The 20,292-nt window shown below is 41.0% G+C and overlaps 1 protein-coding gene across 1 annotated transcript in view; it reads left to right on the top strand.

The window, feature by feature from the left end:
- Positions 1–23: 23 nt before the first annotated feature.
- tmem231 (transmembrane protein 231) overlaps positions 24–20,292 on the top strand; it is a 36,621-nt gene continuing 16,352 nt past the window's right edge. Inside the window, exons 1-6 of the mRNA XM_069901274.1 lie at positions 24–266; positions 1,327–1,493; positions 5,442–5,570; positions 11,394–11,537; positions 16,190–16,268; positions 16,365–16,470. Coding sequence (XP_069757375.1) covers positions 128–266; positions 1,327–1,493; positions 5,442–5,570; positions 11,394–11,537; positions 16,190–16,268; positions 16,365–16,470 — 764 coding nt within the window. The 5' untranslated portion in view covers positions 24–127. The remainder of the gene's footprint in view (positions 267–1,326; positions 1,494–5,441; positions 5,571–11,393; positions 11,538–16,189; positions 16,269–16,364; positions 16,471–20,292) is intronic.

The raw sequence follows: 20,292 nt of genomic DNA, 5'->3' as shown, positions 1-20,292 counted from the left end.
CTGTTGTTGTCAATCACAGTAACCCCACCCGCGGTCCTTGCCGCCCTCGGTTGCTCGGGAAGTGATGGGACGCCGGAGGCGCCAAATCGAACCAAGGTCTGCAGGCCTCTGAAAACCCTCTCGAGAGATGGCTATTTATGAAGTCTTTTCACAGCCCTCTCTAATTCGGTACAAGACCAGCGTTTTCACCAAAGCCACGCTGTTTTCACTGATAGTTTGGGCGCTTACTTACATCTCTCCACTTTTGGTTGCCTACAGGAGTCACGGTGAGTTCAATGATGTGCCCTACCTGATTAGCAGATTGTTGGCTCCCTACATTTTTCCGGCTGAAAAAGAATTGGTTGGATCTTTGAATTAAAATGGGAAATATTTCATGTTTATTATTGATACTCCAAACAAGGTACTACTTTGGGAAGCAGATGCAAATCCCTCCAGGTTGTGTGGAGGGATGGACAGAATGGCTGCATCAGAACTGTGTACCACCAATGTGGTGGTGGGGGGGAGGGGGAGAGGGGGGGAGGGGGGAGGGGGGGAGGGGGGGAGGAGGGGGGAGGGGAGGGGGGGAGGGGGGGGAGGAGGGGGGGAGGGGGGGAGGGGGGGAGGAGGGGAGGGGGGGAGGGGGGGGAGGAGGGGAGGGGGGGAGGAGGGGGGAGGGGAGGGGGGGAGGGGGGGGGAGGGGAGGGAGGGGGGGAGGGGAGGGGAGGGGAGGGGGGGAGGGGAGGGGAGGGGGGAGGGGAGGGGGGAGGGGGGGAGGGGGGAGGGGAGGGGAGGGGGGAGGGGAGGGGGGAGGGGGGGAGGGAGGGAGGGGAGGGAGGGGGGAGGGGGGGGAGGGGGGAGGGGGGGGAGGGGGGGAGGGGGGGGAGGGGGGGGGAGGGGAGGGGGGGGGAGGGGGGGGGAGGGGGGGAGGGGAGGGGAGGGGGAGGAAAAAACCACGAGTAACAGCTGCATTAAATGTGGTTAACCCTATAAAACTACAGAAGCAGATTAGAAATTGAAGCAGATGTAGGCTCATGAGTATCAGCTGCAGTAAGTCGGTGGCTGGTACTTGAATTTGGTCCACTGCAGTATTCCTTTTCATCTCAAGATTCACCCTGAACACAAAAAAAATAGGTTGTTGAATATATTCAATGACTTGACATTCATGGCTATCTTGGGATTCACTTATTTTGTTTCCTAGATTTCTGAGACCATTCTCAAAAGTTGCAGTAAACATCATGATATGCATTGAGGGATACCTTGGAGTTCGAGGGATGTGGGCAATATTTACGTTTGATTTTTTTTTTGGTATGATGTGTACATGTGATTTGAGTAATTTTCCACCTACAGGGTTTTGGATAAAAGTAAACTCGTATGAAGAGCAGCCAAATGTAAGGTTCCAATACCAAGTTCTAATGATCGCTGGAACCAGTACAAATGGTGATTTTGTGGCATGGAGTACATTTGAAAACTTCAATAATTTACAAGGGGACCATCTGAGAATTCCGTTAGTGACAGTAAGTCGTTCAATGTGGCATTTTATGTCATTAAGCAAAACTCGTAACTTAGCAGTTTTATTTAAAACTAGGATACCTGTCGTTGTCTGGGAAATAAAATACTCGGGCTTGGCATTGTTCCTCAGTTTACTGCTGCCTGCTCCTTGTTTGTCTGGAAGCATCAACAGTGAGGGGCGAGACTGATGTTCCTCTGCTCTCTCTTGCTTTCACCTTTGTCTAACTCTATGGCTTGTGAAGAGCTTCTGCCAATGTTGCTTCACTTTTTTGGGCTCATATTGAACTGGGTTTGGCCACTTGTTTTTATTATGAATGTACATTGATGCACAGCACTGTAACTAATTGAGGTGTCCCTGATGCAAGTTCAATTTTTTGAAAACTTTAGAACTTCATATGACCTTAAAGGTTCAATTCAATGTGGCTACTAGAGTACTGCATATTGATTTGCATGGAGAACAGACAAACAGACATACCTGCACCAATAGATATAAGACATCCCTCATCTATTTAGTTAAGTCATCAGTATCAACTTATTTTGCTTTGTCAGGGATTGGGTTTTGTAACCTCAGGTAGCAGTGTTGATTTGGTGAAGATGAAGGATCATTTTGAGAGCTGCTGTTTGGAAAGTGTTGTTTGAGTTCTTGCAATATGATGAGCTGGTGATGAAAGGTTAGATGCTGCATTCAATTGTCCTGGAGTTGCCTTGGCCTGTCTGCAGATGAAACCCAGCCTTGTCTCTGCAGTGCTGGTCAGCTGGTTGTATTTGTTCTATTTTCCCCAAGCAATGTTGGTCCTGATAAGAGTGCATTTGTGGGCCATAAGATTAATACTCAGTTTAGTGCAGAGAAGTTATTATAGAGAGATCAAAATCTTTGTATATTTCAGGAAAAAAAAACAAGTAGTAAAGGTAATTGGCTCAATTATTTCAGAACAATTTGTTGGGAAGGTTCAGAAGTTTATTATTTCTAATAGACTAGTTGTTGGAAAGGCCAACATTTATTATTTATTTCTAACTTCCCTTGAAGGTGGCAATAAGCCACTGTCTTTAACAACTGTAATGCAAGTTTTGAAGGTTCTCTAATAACAAGATAGGGGCTTCCAGGATTTTAATCCATTCATATAATGTGACTTGCACAAGAATATAAATTAATCTTTCCATGTCTGGATGTGTTATAGCAGTGCACTATTTTGATGGTGAAAACTGTAGTCACAATGTGCCAGTGGTACAGGGAATGAATGATTAAGTTGCCAATTGCAGTTTGTGAGATTTCAGATTTATTAGAGTACATTCATGACCTCGCATACAACCCTGAGATTCTGTTTCCTGCACAGGACAGAATTAGAATTTATCGGCAGTGCAAAAAATAATTGACCCAATGGACACATAAACAAATTAAGAAATGTAAATTCACTACAATACTGCAAAAGTATAAGTCCCTGATTGAGTTTTTTTTGAGAAGTCTGATGGTGGAGGGGTAGCAGCTGTTCCTGAACCTGCTGGTGCGAGTCTTATGGCACCTAAATCTCTTTCCTGATGGTAGCAGTGAGAACAGAGTGTGTGCTGGGTGGTGTCTATCCTTGATTATTGCTCTGCTCTCTGATGGCAGTGCTCTCAATGGTGGGGAGGATTTTACCCATGATGTCCTGGGCTGTGTCCACTACCCTTTGCAGGGCTTTACGATCAGGGGTATTGGTGTTCCCCATACCAGATCGTGATGGAACTGGTCAGCACACTTTCCACTACACATCTGTTAAAATTTGCCAGGATTTCTGATGTTATACCAAACTTCCTCAATCTCCTAAGGAAGAAGAGGTGCTGTCTTCACGATGCCATTAGATTGTTCGATCCAGCAAAGATCCTTTGAGATGTTGACTCCCAAGAATTTAAATTTGCTCATTCTGTCCACTTCTGATCCCCTAATAATCACTGGATTGTACACATCTGGTTTTCCTTTCCTGAAGTCAACAGTCAGCTCCTTGGTTTTGGTGACATTGAGTGCAAGGTTGTTGTTGGTGCATCATTCATCAAGTTTTAAATCTCCGTCATGTGTGCTGACTCATTGCTCTATAGAAAAAAAAACTAGTTAGTTGTGAATTTCCTACTCACTGCTGCACGTGCAGTGTGGAACTCCAGTCAATAGTTCCATCTCCAGACTGCTGAATTGAAGTGAATCAGAGTTTTTCAAATCTTAACTGCCTGAGTCACCTGACTCCAATTGCTGGGTGCTGCCTTCAGATAAAATCCCTGATGAAGTCTGCTACAGCCTCTTTTTATACAACTCACTACTATAATATCATCAAATTTCTAGCTGTTATACTAAGCCACACAGTCATAAGTGTATAGTGAGTAGAGCAGCGGGCTAGATGTTAAGTTTCTTGAGGCAGCATTTATCTGGGAGAGAGAATACTATTTCTTTGGACAATTTACTTTTGCCTCAGATGATAGGAAGGTGCTTGGAAGACTGTAATTAATCAATTGAGAATTCCCCACCTTTTCAAAAAAAAATTGAGGCCAGCTGTTGATCTATGTCAAGGAGAGTCCCAGCTCAAGTGAGCAAGGTTCATTCCTGAACTCGGGTGCTTCTGTGTGGAGTTAGCACATCTTGACATGGGTTTTTTGAAAAGATGTGAAGATGGATAAATTAATTGAGCACAATAATTGTTCCCATTGTGTAATTAAGTAGGTTGGAGTTCAGGGGATGTTAAGAGAATGAAATGGGAACAATGTAAATGGGTCTAGATTGTTATTATGGATTTGGTGAGTTGATGCCACATTTCAACAAAGATCATATTGATATTTGGGGCATTTGTGTCTGCAAAACGTATTCATGTTTCAACGAGGTCTTGAGATTTGGACCTGAGTTGGTTAATGGAGCCTAAATTGTTAATTAGAGAGGAAACGCCATGTTTTACAACTTATTTGGAAAATTAAGAATAGGCAGAAGAGATGTTAATTGCTGGACCAAGTTTTCCTAACTTTTAGATAATATTGAATGTTAACTAAATGTTACGCTAATGTTGAATCAAAGTATTGAAGTAAACAGTTTTGTGCTGAACTTGGTGAGTGCCTCTCTACTAGAGATGCTATATGTTCTTATGAATGGCCCAGATGCACTGAACAGATATTGAAAAAAAGGGCAGGTTGTTCTTCCTCGTGTTTTGGCCAATATTTATTTCTTGTTTAACGTTGCTAAAAAAAAATCTTCTAATCTTTATCACATTATTGTTTATTGGAACTTTATGTGTATATGGACTGCATTTGCTATATTATAATAATTATACTTTTTTTTAAAAATGCATGACAGTAAACCGTGTTATAAAATGGATGTGAAAGGTGCTATTTTAATATATGATTTGGTGTAAACTTAAGCAGTTGGGAGGCAATCGAAGGAAGGTGAAGGAAGGCTTGCCTTGATAGTTGGGAGGCCTGAAGCATGAGAAAGAAATGGACAGATGGTTTCTAATGGCAGCATGCTGGTCCAGGTTGCCTTTAAGTTGGGCAGAAAATAGACTTCGTTGTATTGAGCCACACACAAGGAATTTGTACGTTCTACCCATGTACATGTGGGTTTCCTCTGATATATAGGGTTAGTAGTTACATAGATGTATTTGGGTGGTGAAAGCTCATGGGCCTGTTATTCCATTGAATCTATATTTTTATTTTGTCATTAATAAGGTGGTCATCAATGGGATGTAACATGTCACATTGTATAAATGGGGTCTCTGTGCTTAATCCATGTATCAGATGCATATTTCCTTAAAGAAAATGGCAAATACTGTGCAACCTGTATGTTCATGATGAGTTTTTTCCCCACTGAAATTGTCTAATTTAAAACCTAATGCTATGTTATACTATTTTGGTTTTCTTTTGGACACTTTCATTTGCTTCAGCTTGCCCAGAAATGTGATAAAATACATTTTAACTTGCTTAACATGTCATACATTTTGAAGGCTTTGGAGGAAGATAAAAACCAAGATGGGAAAATGGATCTTCTGAATTTCCGTCTTGAGCTTCCGCTCCAATCATCTGAGCGTGTATACAGTGTGCAATTTCTTCTGACTTTTTCATACCAGCTTTTTGTAAGTATTTGGAAGGGTTCCCTTCCTCCTACATTGAAATCATTTTTTTTTAAAATGGTGCTTTGTTATCACAGAATTTAAAAAAAAAATAGACCATTCCATTTATATCCAATCTGAAGTGGTATGCATTTTTAGGATTGTTAGATCTCCTGATGCAAAATATTTTTATTGAGATTATAGACCTTTTGGTAAATGAATTAATTTTGAATTCTAAAAAGATGAATTTTGTTTGTTACAATTCTTAATATTCTAGTGTGGCGGCTCACCACTAGGCAGGCGAACCAGCCCTGCTTGTAAGCCACGCGAAGGGGCAGCCGGCCGAAATGGCACTGTCAGGGGTTTCCCCTTCCTCGCAGCACGGGGCTCAGAAGCCCGCACTGGGAGACCATGTGACGCCCGGGTGACGTCTGTGCCCTCCAGTACGGTTCTCAGCCAGGTTCGGGCTAGGAGTATAAGTGCAGCCCAGCAGCCTGCAATAAACCCGTCTGCTCACTGAGCTCAACCCGTCTGGTTGTGTCTGTTCTTTAAGGAGCAGGTGTAGCTGCCGCTACAATTAGTGACCCCGACTGGTTCAAACGTCTTTGAACTCATCATGAGCAAGCCTGGAATCAACGCTATAGCCGTGAAACTGCCTGAATTCTGGGTTCAGGAGCTGGAGACCTGGTTCGGCCATGCGGAGGCTCACTTTCACCTTCGCCAGATTTCGTCCAACACGACCAAATTCTACCATGTGGTCACTGCCTTGGACCAGGCCACCACCAGACGTGTGCTGCACCTCGTTCAGCAGCCACCCGCCGAAGACAAATACGAGACCATCAAGCGAGTGCTTACCGGATTCCTCGGACTATCCAGGCACCAGCATGCCGCTCGGATGCTGTACCTCGACGCCCTGGGGGACAGGTCCACAATGGAGCTGATGGACGAGATGCTCGTGCTCATGGGTGATGACACCAACTCTTTGAGTGCATTTTCCTCGACCATAACCCTGGGGACATCCGGCTGCTGCTGGTCCAGAAGATCTTCACCAACCCGAGGAAGGTCGCCCAGAAGGGAATGAATTAGAATGGCAGAAAAGGAGGCCAGAGACCTTGAGAGCAGTAATGGGTCAGCAGATCCTTTATATTTTCTTGTATCAGGAATCTGTGATTTTGCTGGAGACTGACTGCTATGATGAAGTTGTAGGTGACAGCTATTCTCACTTCTGCTTTAGTGTGTTGATTACAAATAAATCAGGAGGTGTTGGTGAGATGATGACTTAAGATCCCACACTTTCACGAGCATAAAGATTATGGAAATTTTGCATCACTTTTAGAAGCCACTTAGCCGATCCTGCCTGTGCTAGTCCACTTTAATCCCATCTTCAACCACAGGTCATAATCTGCAGACCTCTTTAAATATGCCTAGAACAACATTTTGAGCAGTGAATTTCAGACCGCAACTGCTTTGAGAGATTGATTACGGAGCAATTCAACTCCTGCTTCAGGAGGGATATGGACTCACTCCAATTTGCCTATCATTGCAACAGATCAATAATGGATGCCATTTTGCTGGCTCTCCACAAGTATACCTATGTCAGGATGTTGTTCATTGACTAAAGCTCATATATCAGCAAAACTCCTAAAATTCTTGTATCTTGTACTAGTTTATCCCTCTGTCCCTCATCACCAGGTCCCAATCAGTGCAGATAGGCAACATCACCTCCTCGTTGAGCATCAACCAGGGCACTTTAAGGCTGTGTGCTTAGCTCCCTATTTTATTCCTTCTACACTCACTATTGGATAACCAAGTTTGGCTTGGATGCAATCTATCAGTTGATGGCCAAATAATGGGAAATGATTAGTCAATATAGGATGGAGATCAAGAATGTGATAAATGTGGTGCTAGAACAACAATCTTGTTCTCAACATTAGCAAAATCAAGGAGTTTATTTGGACTTTAGGAACAGGAGGCTGAGGGACTGTGCACCTGTCATTTTTTAAGAAATTTATTTTTCATTTGCATCAATAACAAATATTGTGCTTGTACATAATCATACAAAATAATTGAAAAAAAATGCAAAAAGAATATATAATTTTATATTTTCTCCCCTTACCCTCCCTCTCCCTCCCCAAAAAAGTAAGGAAAACAGAAAAACCCTGCCTGAATTGATCATATATCCTTCATTGATTAATTGAATTTCAAATTTATAAATATATCTTAAACCTTAATTAACGGGTGAGCTGGAGCAGGAGTAGCGGACACTGGAGATGAACTCTTACCAATAAAATCCATATAAGGTTTCCAAATCCTATAAAATTTTTCTAATTGATTCCGCAAATTATACGTTATTTTCTTTAACAATATGCCATTTTGTAATTTCATTTGCTCTCTATTCAACCCCACATTATTATCTAATTTCCACATTACGGTGATACATTTCTTTGCTACTGCTATTGCTACATTTAAAAACTTCCTCTGATAAATATCTAACTTCAAATCGTGAATATCCCCTAACAAGAATATTTTTGGGTCTTTCAAAGCACCTGTCATCATTGATGGGACTGTGATTCAAGAACCTGGGAATCCACATATTGGAGGACCTTTCCTGGAGCCAGCCCTTTAGGCCAACTGTGAAGAAGACACACCAATGCCTCTACTTTCTAGGAGATTTGGCATGTCATTGAATACTCTATAGAACTTCAACAGGTGTACTGCGGAAAGTAAACAGATTTCATCATGGTCTGGTTTGGAAACTCGAGTGGCCAGAAACCAGTGACTGCAGAAAGTGGCAAACCTAGGAAGATCCATCTCCTATCCATTGAAAGCATCAATGTGAGGTGCTGCAACATTAAGAAAGACCCCCATCACCCTGGTCACAATCTCTTCACCTGCTCCATTCAGGCAGAAGGTACAAAAATCTGAAATCTAGCACCAAGTACAGGAATAGTTTTTTATCCAACAATTATCAGGCTCTTGAACCTCCCAGTAGTACTACTCTAACCCTAAACATAAGCTACCCAGGACCACCAAAAGATCTGTCTGCACTACTAAAATGTCACTTTTTTTTGTGGCACTTACTCCAACTGGGAATATTTATTTATCTATCCTTTGATACATTTCATCATCTTTCTTGCCTTTGTGGTAATTTAAATGTTTACTATTGTATCTTGCGTACCTGATTGGTTGCAGCAAGTAAGAATTTTGGTGCATCAGTACATTGTTCTTGTTTGACAATAAACTTGCATTAAACATTGAACTTTAAGTCTATGGCTCCAATTTCTTTTGTTGCTGCCTTTCTATTTATTCTACCTCAGTCCCCCTTCCTCAATTCAGTTTTCCCTCAGCAGTCTTGTTCCAAGGAAAAAAGTTTTATTTTGTACAGTGTACACTCAAAGCTACATGTTTTCCAGTGTATTCTCCATGACATTTTTTCCATAATATGATTTGAACTGCATTGGTGGACTAATTACAGTTGAATGAATTTCTAGTATAAACTCCTTTCTCTTGTATCCTTTGCCTCAGTTAAGAAAGAAAAGCTCACCACTTGAGGGCTCATTGGACTGTCATAAGGCAAATGTCGTGCTTGTTACTTGAGTTTGAGCTTCTGATTAACATGCCAAACTCAGTGTTCATAGGAGGTAAAGATGTATAACTGATGCTTGAAGAATATCTTGAAGGCCAAATACTCAAAACGTTGGTTATATATATTTTTTACCTCGTACAGACGCTGCGATATCTGCTGAGTTCCTCCAACATTTGTGTTTTTACTACAATCACAGCATCTGCAGACTTTTATGTTTCACTCTAATCAGCATGAATCTCTGAATATGATTTAACCTGTATATTCCGAAAATGATAGGATGAAAGAAGCCATTCAGCTAGTGATTGTGTCTGCCAAAACTGACTTTAACTAATCTTATTTTCCAGCTCTTGGTTCACAAGATTTTCAGATTGTGGCTCTTTGAGCTTATCGAGATGCCTGTTAAATATAATGAAAATTTCTGTGTTCGCCATCCATTTAGTTAAAGTTGTGGCTGCACAATGTCTCACGGTTCAATATGCAGCCCTTGGCTTGATTTCAGTGCAATATCTGCCTCCCGGTGTCATCAGTCAGCTGGCCAACTTGGTAAATCCACATGAAATTGTTTCCTATTGCTCTCTCAAGGGAGAAGAAAATTAATTCACCTTTCTTGAATTAAAGAGAGTTCATGGCTTCCTAATTTGGCCATGTACTTGAAATAATACAATATTTTTGATGTCCCATGAATCAGTTTGCAAATATTGAATGTAATATAATGAAGCGTTTTTACTTCTGGTACATGTGAGAGAATCGCTTCTTAAGGACCCTCAAGACCTCCTGCTGAGGTCACTTCTCATTCTTTTGTTCCAGATGATCTTGTTCTCTGTGATATTTTTCAAGTCTTTATTGTGCCATTCTGTGTAAAAGGTATGAACACGGAATGGGGGTTCATTGTAGTCCTTCCTTTAAGCCAGCAGTGGAGGTAATCACAGCACCGAATTGCTATCTGTGTGAAAAGGACAAGCTGGCTAGGACCTGGACAGGAGAAGATGTGTATGTTATACACTAGAGACTGTTGTTTACTAAGCCTTAGTGATTTGAAGCAAAAATATTTTCCTACAGAAAATGGGACTTTTTTGCAACATTCACTGGAGAAGTAAGTAGAATTAGTATTTTTTTGATAATCAACATTTCTTCAATCAGCAGAAAATCTTGGTCCCTTTGAATAGCAATTTTGAATAGCAATTGAGACAGCTACCTATTGCCAAACTGTGTACTCTCCAAACAAACTTGCTTTTTTTTTGGAGACCTATCTGATCACACCAGTATAACTGAGTGAATGTCCCTGTTGACATGCTTATGTGCATAGCACAGAAAATTCAAGCACATTGGCACCACAGCAATTGAGCCAAATTGCTTGCCATTTTACTTTCCAGGATGCATCAAGAAGATTCTTGTTTCCTCTCTGTTATATGTGGATTGTGGAGGAACACATGGCCTCTCTGGAACATTGTGGATTCCGGAGGGTCATGTGTCCTCCCTGTCTGAAACTTATTAAGAGGTTGCATCACCTGCCAATCAAGGTTGACTCTGATTACCCATTAGTGCCCACCTTGCCATTGGCTCATTTAAATGACTCCTTATCCTCGGCCAGATGCCCAACTCGGAACAATATAAAACACTGATGCATAGCACATTCCTTGCTCTCTGCTTCTTGGTCCAAGCCCTTGACATCTCACCATGCCAGGTTGCTTCTGTGGACATTGCTGGAGGAGTTGTGGGTAAGATGTGCACTACACTTGAGCTGAACCATAGTACTGTGATAGATCAGTGCTTTCAAAGAGCCACACCCCTGTTGGTACAAGGAACTGGGAGTGTGTGTGGCATCCCTGTCTTGTTAAAGTGTGTTAGTAACTGTATATTATTTAACACTGAGCTGCACCCCAGGTACAGGGATCAGGAGTGGCTGCTGAAGTCCTTGTCTGTAAGTGTGTGCATGTGCGTGAGTGCGTAGTTGCTTAATTAAGTATCATTTGACATTCTCCCATGTTTGTCTCTGTGTGTTCAATAAAGTTACCTGTAATTGTAACACTTGTGTCCAGACATGTCTCTCTGTGAACCCACTGAACCTGATATTCTTCCAAACACAACAATCTTTTAGAAAGGGTCAACTGTGTTGGAATTTCCCTCTCTAAAATGACACAAAACCAATTGTGACCCAGAGCGACTTGGTCTGCACCCTATCACATGTTCCTTTTCCCGTAAGCAGCACAACTACCACAATGACAGTCAATAACATAAGTCTTTTAAAATGTTGATTGCAGAGGATGTCTACATTCATTATGCAGAGTATGGTATATATCCAATTCTCATCTCCCATATCTGGATCTCAGCTTGCTGTGATAGGTGATTTAAAGCTACATCAACGAGAGCCACTGAAACACCGAGGACTTGACACACGGTATAATGTAAGTCGTTTTTATTTACAAACATTGTAATGATTGTATGTTGCTTCAATGAGATGGGATGTGATGAGCAAATTATTCATTTGTTTGATGTCCTGACACTGCAAATCCCAGTAACACCCATAGCTCCAAAAGATTGTGCTCTATTGAGCAGACCCTACCAAAGGAAACTAGTTTCCTTGCATATTTTATAATTTTAGAACATAGAAAGAAAATTGGGTTGGTGTCTGGGATTGGATCATTTGGGAGACACCTCAAAGAGAACAAAATAGAGCATGAGATCGAAAGGGAGAGTGTCAATCTCAGTGGAATGAGAGTTTGGTAAGGGTCATGCTAGAAAATAATGAGGGGAGATCAGTCTGCTGTGAGATGTGGGTGTAGAGGAGTTAAGGCGACATATTGTTAGGAAATCAGTGAGAGGAGGTCAGTCTGCCAAGAGGGCATTGGTATAGAGGAGTTAGAGCTGACATATCAGTAGTTGGGAGGTGGGGTTGAAGAGCATGGAATACGATCATCAGATTGTTGTCGGAACAATCTCCAGTCTTTCTTCTTGCATCTTGTATCTTTCATTCTTTCTTCCTCCTTTCTTGGGGCTTCAGGGGGAGAAATTAGACTATTTTAAAGATTTTTATTGTAAATTTTATTTGGTGGTTAAAACATATAAATAAAATATTCAAAAAAAACTTCTTGTCCCAGGAGTTGTTGGTTAGGGAGTGGTGAATATGTGGCAAAGTCCAGCAGACTGGGTCATTGTGTGGCAACGGGGCCGGGTCCAACTTTCACAACGCCTTGGACAGGTAGAACCTCCGCACATGGTGCCCTTGTACTTTGGTTCCATGCACAGCCTGATGCAGCCACACAAGAAGATGGTCATCTGAATGAAGTCCATGTTGGGTATGCCCTTGCCACTATTGCCTGGTGACTTGTACATAGAGACCCTTGGACCCTTTCCATCTTGGATCCCCATGTTAACTGGAAGACAGCTCTGGTGACTGCCAGGGCAGAATTGTGGGGTATGGGCCTATCTTAGCTTCGAAAAGGAGAATTCATCTGTATCAATGAGAATCCCTGCAGAAGCTGGCGACCTATGATACCTGTTTCAGAGGCCAACATCAGAACATTTTTTGAGAGGCATCAGGTCTCGATTCCATATCTGGCAGGGTGCTGAAAGTCTGTGCCAATCAACTAGCTGGAATGTTCACAGAGACTTTCATTCTCTCACTAGTGCAGTCAGAGCTTCCCATCTGCTTCAAAGGGGCATCAATCATACTGGTGTTCAAAAAGAGCAGGGTGAGATGCCTCAATGACTATCGCCCAGTAGCACTCACATCTACTGTAATGAAATGGTTTAAGAGGATGTGTCATGGCCAGAATTAACTCGTGTCTGAGAAAAGACCTGGACCCACTGCAATTTGCCTCTTCCACAATTACACTTTAGATGCAATCGCTCAGACCTGGGTGGAGATTCCGGATGAAAATGGAAACAAGGGACACCAACACCTGTGGGAGGGCCTAAATGCCATAACCTATTACAAAACCAAAACTGATAAAGTAGCAAAAGGCAAAGCTTCTCTTCCAGAGGATTTTTTCTACACCTGATTTGATGAAAGTAACAGTGAAGAACCACCACCCCTCATTCCCACGTCCCCTGACGATCCCATCCTTTTCATGTCTGAAGATGATGTACGTGCTGCTTTCAGAAGAGTGAATCCTAGGAAAGCATCCAACCTGGATGGAGTACCTGGCTGAGTATGAAAGATCTGTGGTGACCAACTTACCAAGGGATTCATGGATATCTTCAATATCTCACTTCAGCAGGGTGTAGTACCCTCTTGTTTCAAACAGACGTCAATCACACTGTTGCTACCACATGTCTAGGTTTTTTTTTTTTTTCACCATTCCTGAACACCCTGTTCAGCATGGAGCAAGTACTCACAGTTCCCTCTAATGGTGAACACTGGGGGCGGGTGGGGAGGGGGTGTGGGGTGGGTGGATGATGATGGTGGCACCTTTGCTGCCCTCTCCAGCTTCACTTGTTTGCTGGTCCAGATTCCAAATGTTTCTTCCATGTCTACACAGGTCCCTGATTTAACGATCCAAGAAGGCCAGCACATCTATGACTGGCACATGTTGAATATGCACTGTTATCACTTCTCCGTTGGAAGGATGAAGTCTATTCACTCCTCATGGAAGTCTCAGAGTATCCTCTGCCACCCTGCCGGGGTCTTGAAGGTCATCCATAACATCTTGGAACCAGTAGCTGTCCTTCCTCTCAAATTTGGAGCATTGCATCAACCTTCCTGATGAAGAAGTCCCAGGAAAATGGGGAACCTTCACTCAGGTCCTTCACTGCCACTCTGACGGTATTCTGGATTTTTTTTTTCTCCTGAAGAGTTTGCTACTGTAGCTGTCTTCGTGAGACTGGTAGGACTTACTGCTGGGAAGGGTACCCAACCAGCATGGATCCACCACAATGTCAGCAGGCCAGCTCACACAGATGATCTCTTCTGCTCCATAAGTCATTTTAATTTTCTTCCTATTCCTCCTTTAATGCTACAGCTTCTCACAGATCCAGTTAATCAACTCTCAGTAGGAGATTTAAAGACTGAGAAGGTGTCTTTGTGACAACTCTGTTGTACCTATCCTACATTTCCAACACTAGATTTGGCAACCTGTGACATATTTAGCTATTACCCTCCTCCCTTTCAGTAGCATTGAAGCGACATAAGAATCTTGCACTGTCTAAAAGGAGTTTGTATGCTCTCCCCATGTCTGTGTGGGCTTCCTCCGGGTGCTCTGGTTTCCTCCCATACTTTAAAACGTGCAGGAGCTGTAGGTTAATTGGATGGTATAGTCTCGTAGGTTGGACTCGCTTGTTAAAGTGCTGTATGTTTAAATTTAAAATATAACTTGCTTCTTCAGGAGTTGTGCTTTTGCATCAATAAATATTCCCAGAAATAGCATTCAGATGTTCATTCCGCTTGGCAGCCCTAGTGCATGTTTAACATACTGCTCCATGCATTAACGCATGAAATGTGAGGCAGACACAATGAAAATCACAGTCCATGAAACTCACAGTAGTTTTTGATTTTTTTTTCCCTTATTTGTGCACTTTTTTACTGAGATCACATTATTCAAAATAAGTAGCTTAATGATGTTGTTTGTGAATTGTAAACTGGTGTATTTAAATTCCATTCCAAGTTCATGATTAAACATTAAAAGTATTTTGTCCAGTTACGTCTGAAACTGTCCTTTCATCTTGTCTGTATGAACAGCATGCCAACTCAGTTGATTTTTGTGAGTGATTTGTGACAGGATTCCACATAAAGACTGTAAAATCATTTATGCATACATAGTGCACAGTACAAATGCATAGTAAATTCACTTGTGAAGATTTTAACCTTCATTTAAAATTTGATCAAAGTTTGTTCCAGCTTTGAGGCCTAAAGTTGATTTACAAATTGGTGACAAGTTATTGACACTGAACTGGCATAAAAAGTTAATTGGAGGAAATAGAATTTCCTGCTGTCTTGAAGCTAGAGAACAGAATGGGGGGTTAGTGAGGGAATCCTGAGGTTAGGGTTGGACACGGTTTCTAAATTTTATTTGTTTGGAGGGTCATTTCTGGTGCCAGGGTTTTGGAGCTAGGTCAGGGAGTGGGGGGTAATTGAATAATTTTTAAAAGAACAGTCATATGGGCTGAATAGATGAGCTTACTGTTACTAGAGTTAGGAAATATTCTGACAGTACTTTTAGCATAGATAATTTCTTTAGCTGAAGACTGGGGCCATGGTCTCATTTTAAAGAGTCAGCATTTGGGGCTGAGAGAGTTATAAATCTTTAGAATTCTCAACCTGTAAAGTTTAAACGTACATTCTGAGATGGATTAATGGATTTTTGGACATTAAATGAATTGGAGGATTGTGAGTACAGCCCCCACCCCACTGTGTACTGGCTATTTGAGTAAACAGAAATTCATCTTTACAGATTTCATAAATTAATACCCAAAATTGAAGTTTGCATCAGATGTGGCTATGATCTTTCACCGTTCAGTTAACCTCTCAATATCTTTGTATCCTCGTAGCTCCCCTCCCAACCTAGCCTAAAGATGATTTCTTGAATAATAGTTGAAAATCTACACAGTGTAGAAACAGGCAGTTTGGATCAATTTGTCCATGCCAACCAAATTTCCCACCTGAACTTCACCACTGGATATTCAATTATTAATTATTCAAGGACATCTTTTCAGTATATTGTAATTTAATAACATTGATTGACCCATTAGAATATAAGGGTGAGCATGTCTTAAGCAAGAAACAGCTATTAAAAGTGTGCAGCTGTCACTTTCAAATGCTAAAGATCTGTCAAAATAATTAAAACCAAGCTTCACTGTAATTATACTGAATATATGATTAAACATAGGAAACAATAAGTTTTCAACCTTCTAAATCAAAAGAAAAAAATTTCCAAGAAATGGATCTTAAAATGCAAGTGATTACAAGCTTCAGACATGTGTGTTAGTTTGTTAATAAGGAATAGGTTGTTCTAGGAAACCCTTGTTTTTACTGCAGACTAGTCATATGGTGTTTACGATGTATTAAATGTGGATGAAAAGAAATTAAAAATATAAATATTAGGTCATCTTTACTTAACAGATTTCAGTAGTTAATGACAGCCCATTTGCAAGTTCCTTCGACCTAGCAGACATCACTGCATCTTATCAAGATAGAAATGGTGAGATTCAGTTTACAATCCTATAATTCTTTGAATAATTAATATAAAATGATTATCTTACCCTTGTGAATCTAATTTGTTTTCTCTTGGTTTCAGTAACAACTGTTTTTGCCAATCCGTATACTGTGTGGACACCAGTAAGAGCTGCGAATGCCCCATTTATTATTAAGGCTGTCATCAAATATCCTGTGGAAGTTATTACATATCCTTTTTTAAATTTAAATCTATTTTAACTAACTGAACATGGATATTAAATGCATACAGATTGAATGTGTTTGAACCTTTAATCATTAAGATGGCAGTATTTTTTCCTCCTGTGAAATTGGATTTGAATGTGATGTTTTTTCCAGGGTTATTGGCACTCAAACTACAAAAGTGAAGGGTAGGAAAAGATCAGGTCTGTTTTGCATTCATGATGCTTGACCTACATTAGTAGAAATACTCTCCTTCCCTTTCCATCATCTGCAGTGTTTGTGCTGTCTCCTTGGAGAGGCAAAGCAATAAATGATAAAATTGTCACAATGAACATGTAACAGCTAATTGCTGAGCCAGAGAAGGTGGAAGAGGTAGACTGTTAAAATATGTTTTTGTCAAACTCGTACAGATCACTGCATTCCATTTCATCATCACATTTCAGGAAGGACTTGATAACATTGAGAGAGATACAGCATTGGTTTGCCAGAATGATGTTGAGACTTGGAGGATAAATTTAGCTACATATTCTTCTTTGTAAAAGATTGATGGGGGAAATCTATTAAATTTTTATAAAATGTTAAAAGCATTTTAAAGGGTAGATACAGAAAAATATTGATCTGGAAATATGATGTTATTTGGAAATCAAAGTTAGACTATTTACTCAAGAAATCAGGAAAGCTTTAATACAGTGAGTGCCCGGTAGGAAACAATGAACAAATTTTGTATCAGCAACATGAAGCAAGTAAAAATGAGAGGGATTCTTTCTCTAAAATCTTAATGATGGTATCACTATACTTTTTCAATATGTACTTGAAAGGAGGTGAAGAACAGGTCAAAAAATAATTGAATGACAAATTGGAAATGAGAATCTAAATCATCAACTTCTGTTTTGTCAACCCTTCCTGAGAGTGTCACTATTTAAAAAAAATAAAAAAAATTCTGTTGGTATCCAAATTGCTGACTACTTCTGCAATCACAAGCTATTTCTTAAAATGGTCAATAACATTGTGCTTTTATGAATTTCTGTTTCACAGCAGTGAGACAAGGAGCAAACAGGAGTCCTTAAAAGCACTGGTAAAGATGGGTGCTTGTGTGAGAAAGGCTAATTAACTAGAGCTCATGTGGAGAGGCCAGTGTGTGAGTCGGGTTTGGAGGCATTGGTGTCAGTGAACTGAGGAAGTGGTGCAGACGACAGTAGGCCTCTAGGGAAAAAAAACTTCCACAATAAGGCACAGGCAAAAACGCGCGAGGTCTGTTATTGTACAGTCTGAGCAGTGGGGATGGCAGGCAGGACAGTGGTATGCTCTTCTTGTAGGATGTTGGAAACAGCACAAATGTCCCTGATGAGTATCCCTGTGAGAAGTGCAGCCATCTTCAGCTTCACATAGACTGAGTTAGGGAACCAGAGCGGGATGAACTCCAGATTGTTTGGGAGGGGGTGATAGGAGTTTCAGGGGGGAATTCACACACAGGAGGCAGGTAGCTGGGTGATTGCCTGGAGAAGGAAAGGGAATGAGTGGCCAGTGTAGGGTACTGGTATGGCTCTTCCCCTCAATAATAAGAATACTATTTTGATTACTGTTGGGGAAGACAACCTACCAGGGAAAAGCCACAGAATCTGGTTCTGTGGCTCAGAAGGAAGGGTATTTTAAATTTAAATTTAGACCTAAAGCACAGTAACAGGCCACGAGCTCATTCTGCCAATTTACACCCCATTAACCTACACCCTGGAACATTTTGAACCGTGGGAGGAAACCAGAACCCCCAGAGAAAACCTATGCAAAAACAGAAAGAACATACAAACTCCTTACATACAGTGCAGGATTTGAACAACAGACCAGTCTTGAATGCTGACTCTTTAAAGGCATTGAGATAACCGCTATGCCAACCATATCACCCCTTTAGAGAGGAGAGATATAGTAATGGGGGATTCATTGGTTAGGGTAACAGGAGATTCTATGGAAAAGAATGAAGGTCTTGGATGATATATTGCCTCTTGGATGTCACGGTCAGAGATGTCATTAATTAAGTCCATAGTATTTTTGAGCAGTCAGATTTTTGTGGTACACTTTGGTACCAATGACATAGATACAAAAAGGATGAAATCCCAAAGAGTTAGGAAGGAAGCTAAAAAGCAGGGCCTCGAGAGTGGTCGTCTCTGAATTGTTGCCTGTGCCATGTGCTAGTGAGGGTAGGAATAGGAAGCTGTGGCAGATGAATGTATGGCTGAGGAGTTGGGGGCAGGGGTTCAGGTTTGTGGATCATTGGGACCTGTTCTGGGGAAAGTATGACCTGTACAAAAGATGCAGGTTGCACCTGAATAGGGGAGGGACCAATATCATTGTGGCAGGTTTGCTGGAGCTGTTGGGAAAGGGTTAGGAAGGGAGATGGAAAGAGGTTTCTGTTAGATACAGGAACTGTTGGTGAAAGATAAATGTAATGTATCGTGAGACTGAGGAAAGACAGGCAGTGAATGGGGTATAAATGCATTCAGTTAGTTGAGTTGAAATTTGTGTACTTTAATGTGAGAAAAATAAGATTAAGGATGATGAACTTGGAGCATGGATCAGTATGTGGAGTTGGGCTGTTGTGGAGTTGCGCTGTTGTATGTTTTTGTATATATAATAGTTACTTTTATACTCTTTGTTCCTTTTTATTACTGTATCTGGGCCCCTATGTGGTCCAGGCATGGCTGGCAGACCTTTGTAAAAGTGTCATATTTGTTCTTTAAGTCGTGTAATTTTTTTTTCCCCCCCCCCATAAGTATACAGCTGTACATTTCTGCAGTCCATCATGCTATAAGTAGAGGGGTGTCAGACTTGCAAGTGATCATGATATATTTTTTTGTTATTACCAGTGCTATTTTTATAAATGCGATTTGTTATTTGGTCAATTTGTCACTTATTTCCATGAAATTACCTAATAGATGTAGCTCCAGGTCATCCATGAAAGCCACTCTTGGTATTCTGGTTAATTTTTCCGTGATTTCTTGCCAAAATGGCCTCACTTTCACACGCAACCACGTGGCATGTAGAAAAGTTCCTGTCTCAGTCCCTCATCTGAAACACATCTCTGAAATTTTGGCTTTAGATCTATATAACCTTTGTGGGGTAAGATATAATTGGTGGTGTTTTTTAAAAAAAAAAAATACTGAACCAGTCCATTTATAATTGATGTCATCCTGTCCTTACACCAACCTGACCAGTTTCTCTCTGAAATCGCCACCCAAGTTGGACTCCCATCTTTCCCTTGACTTCTGCCACCCTGGTTTTGCACTTTCGCTCTGGAGAACATAGTACATTTTTGTTATAAATTTGGGTGTATTTCCCATCCAGACCATTCATTCATTTTCACTGATTTCAGGTGAGGTCAACGTCTTTCTCTTAAGATTGATCCAAGCTGGAGAATATAGAAGAAGGTCCCATTGGCCACTCTGCATTTGTGTCTTAATTTCAGGTAAGGTCAACGTCTTTCTCTTAAGATTGATCCAAGCTGGAGAATATAGAAGAAGGTCCCATTGGCCACTCTGCATTTGTGTCTTAATTGTTAAAAGGACATGAGTTCTTTCCATGTAATGGTCCTTAATATATCTTAAACCTTTGTCATACCACAAATTTAATATTCTATTGCCCATGTTCATTGGCAATTGCACATTTTTACACAATGGTGCTTTTATTGATATCCCTACTTTTTTCCCCCCATACATTCATTAATTTCTTGTCACGTTCTAGTCATATGTATCAGAATGGGTTATCTGTCTTTATCTTTCATGATTTGACGTTCCATTTATAGATAAAGTTCTTTGCTTCTCCCTCCTCCATTAAGTACA

This window comes from Narcine bancroftii, chromosome 10, assembly GCF_036971445.1.
Source record: "Narcine bancroftii isolate sNarBan1 chromosome 10, sNarBan1.hap1, whole genome shotgun sequence".
Taxonomy (NCBI): domain Eukaryota; kingdom Metazoa; phylum Chordata; class Chondrichthyes; order Torpediniformes; family Narcinidae; genus Narcine; species Narcine bancroftii.
The sequence above is the reverse complement of the archived record's forward strand: the minus strand, read 5'-3'. Positions and strand labels throughout refer to the sequence as shown.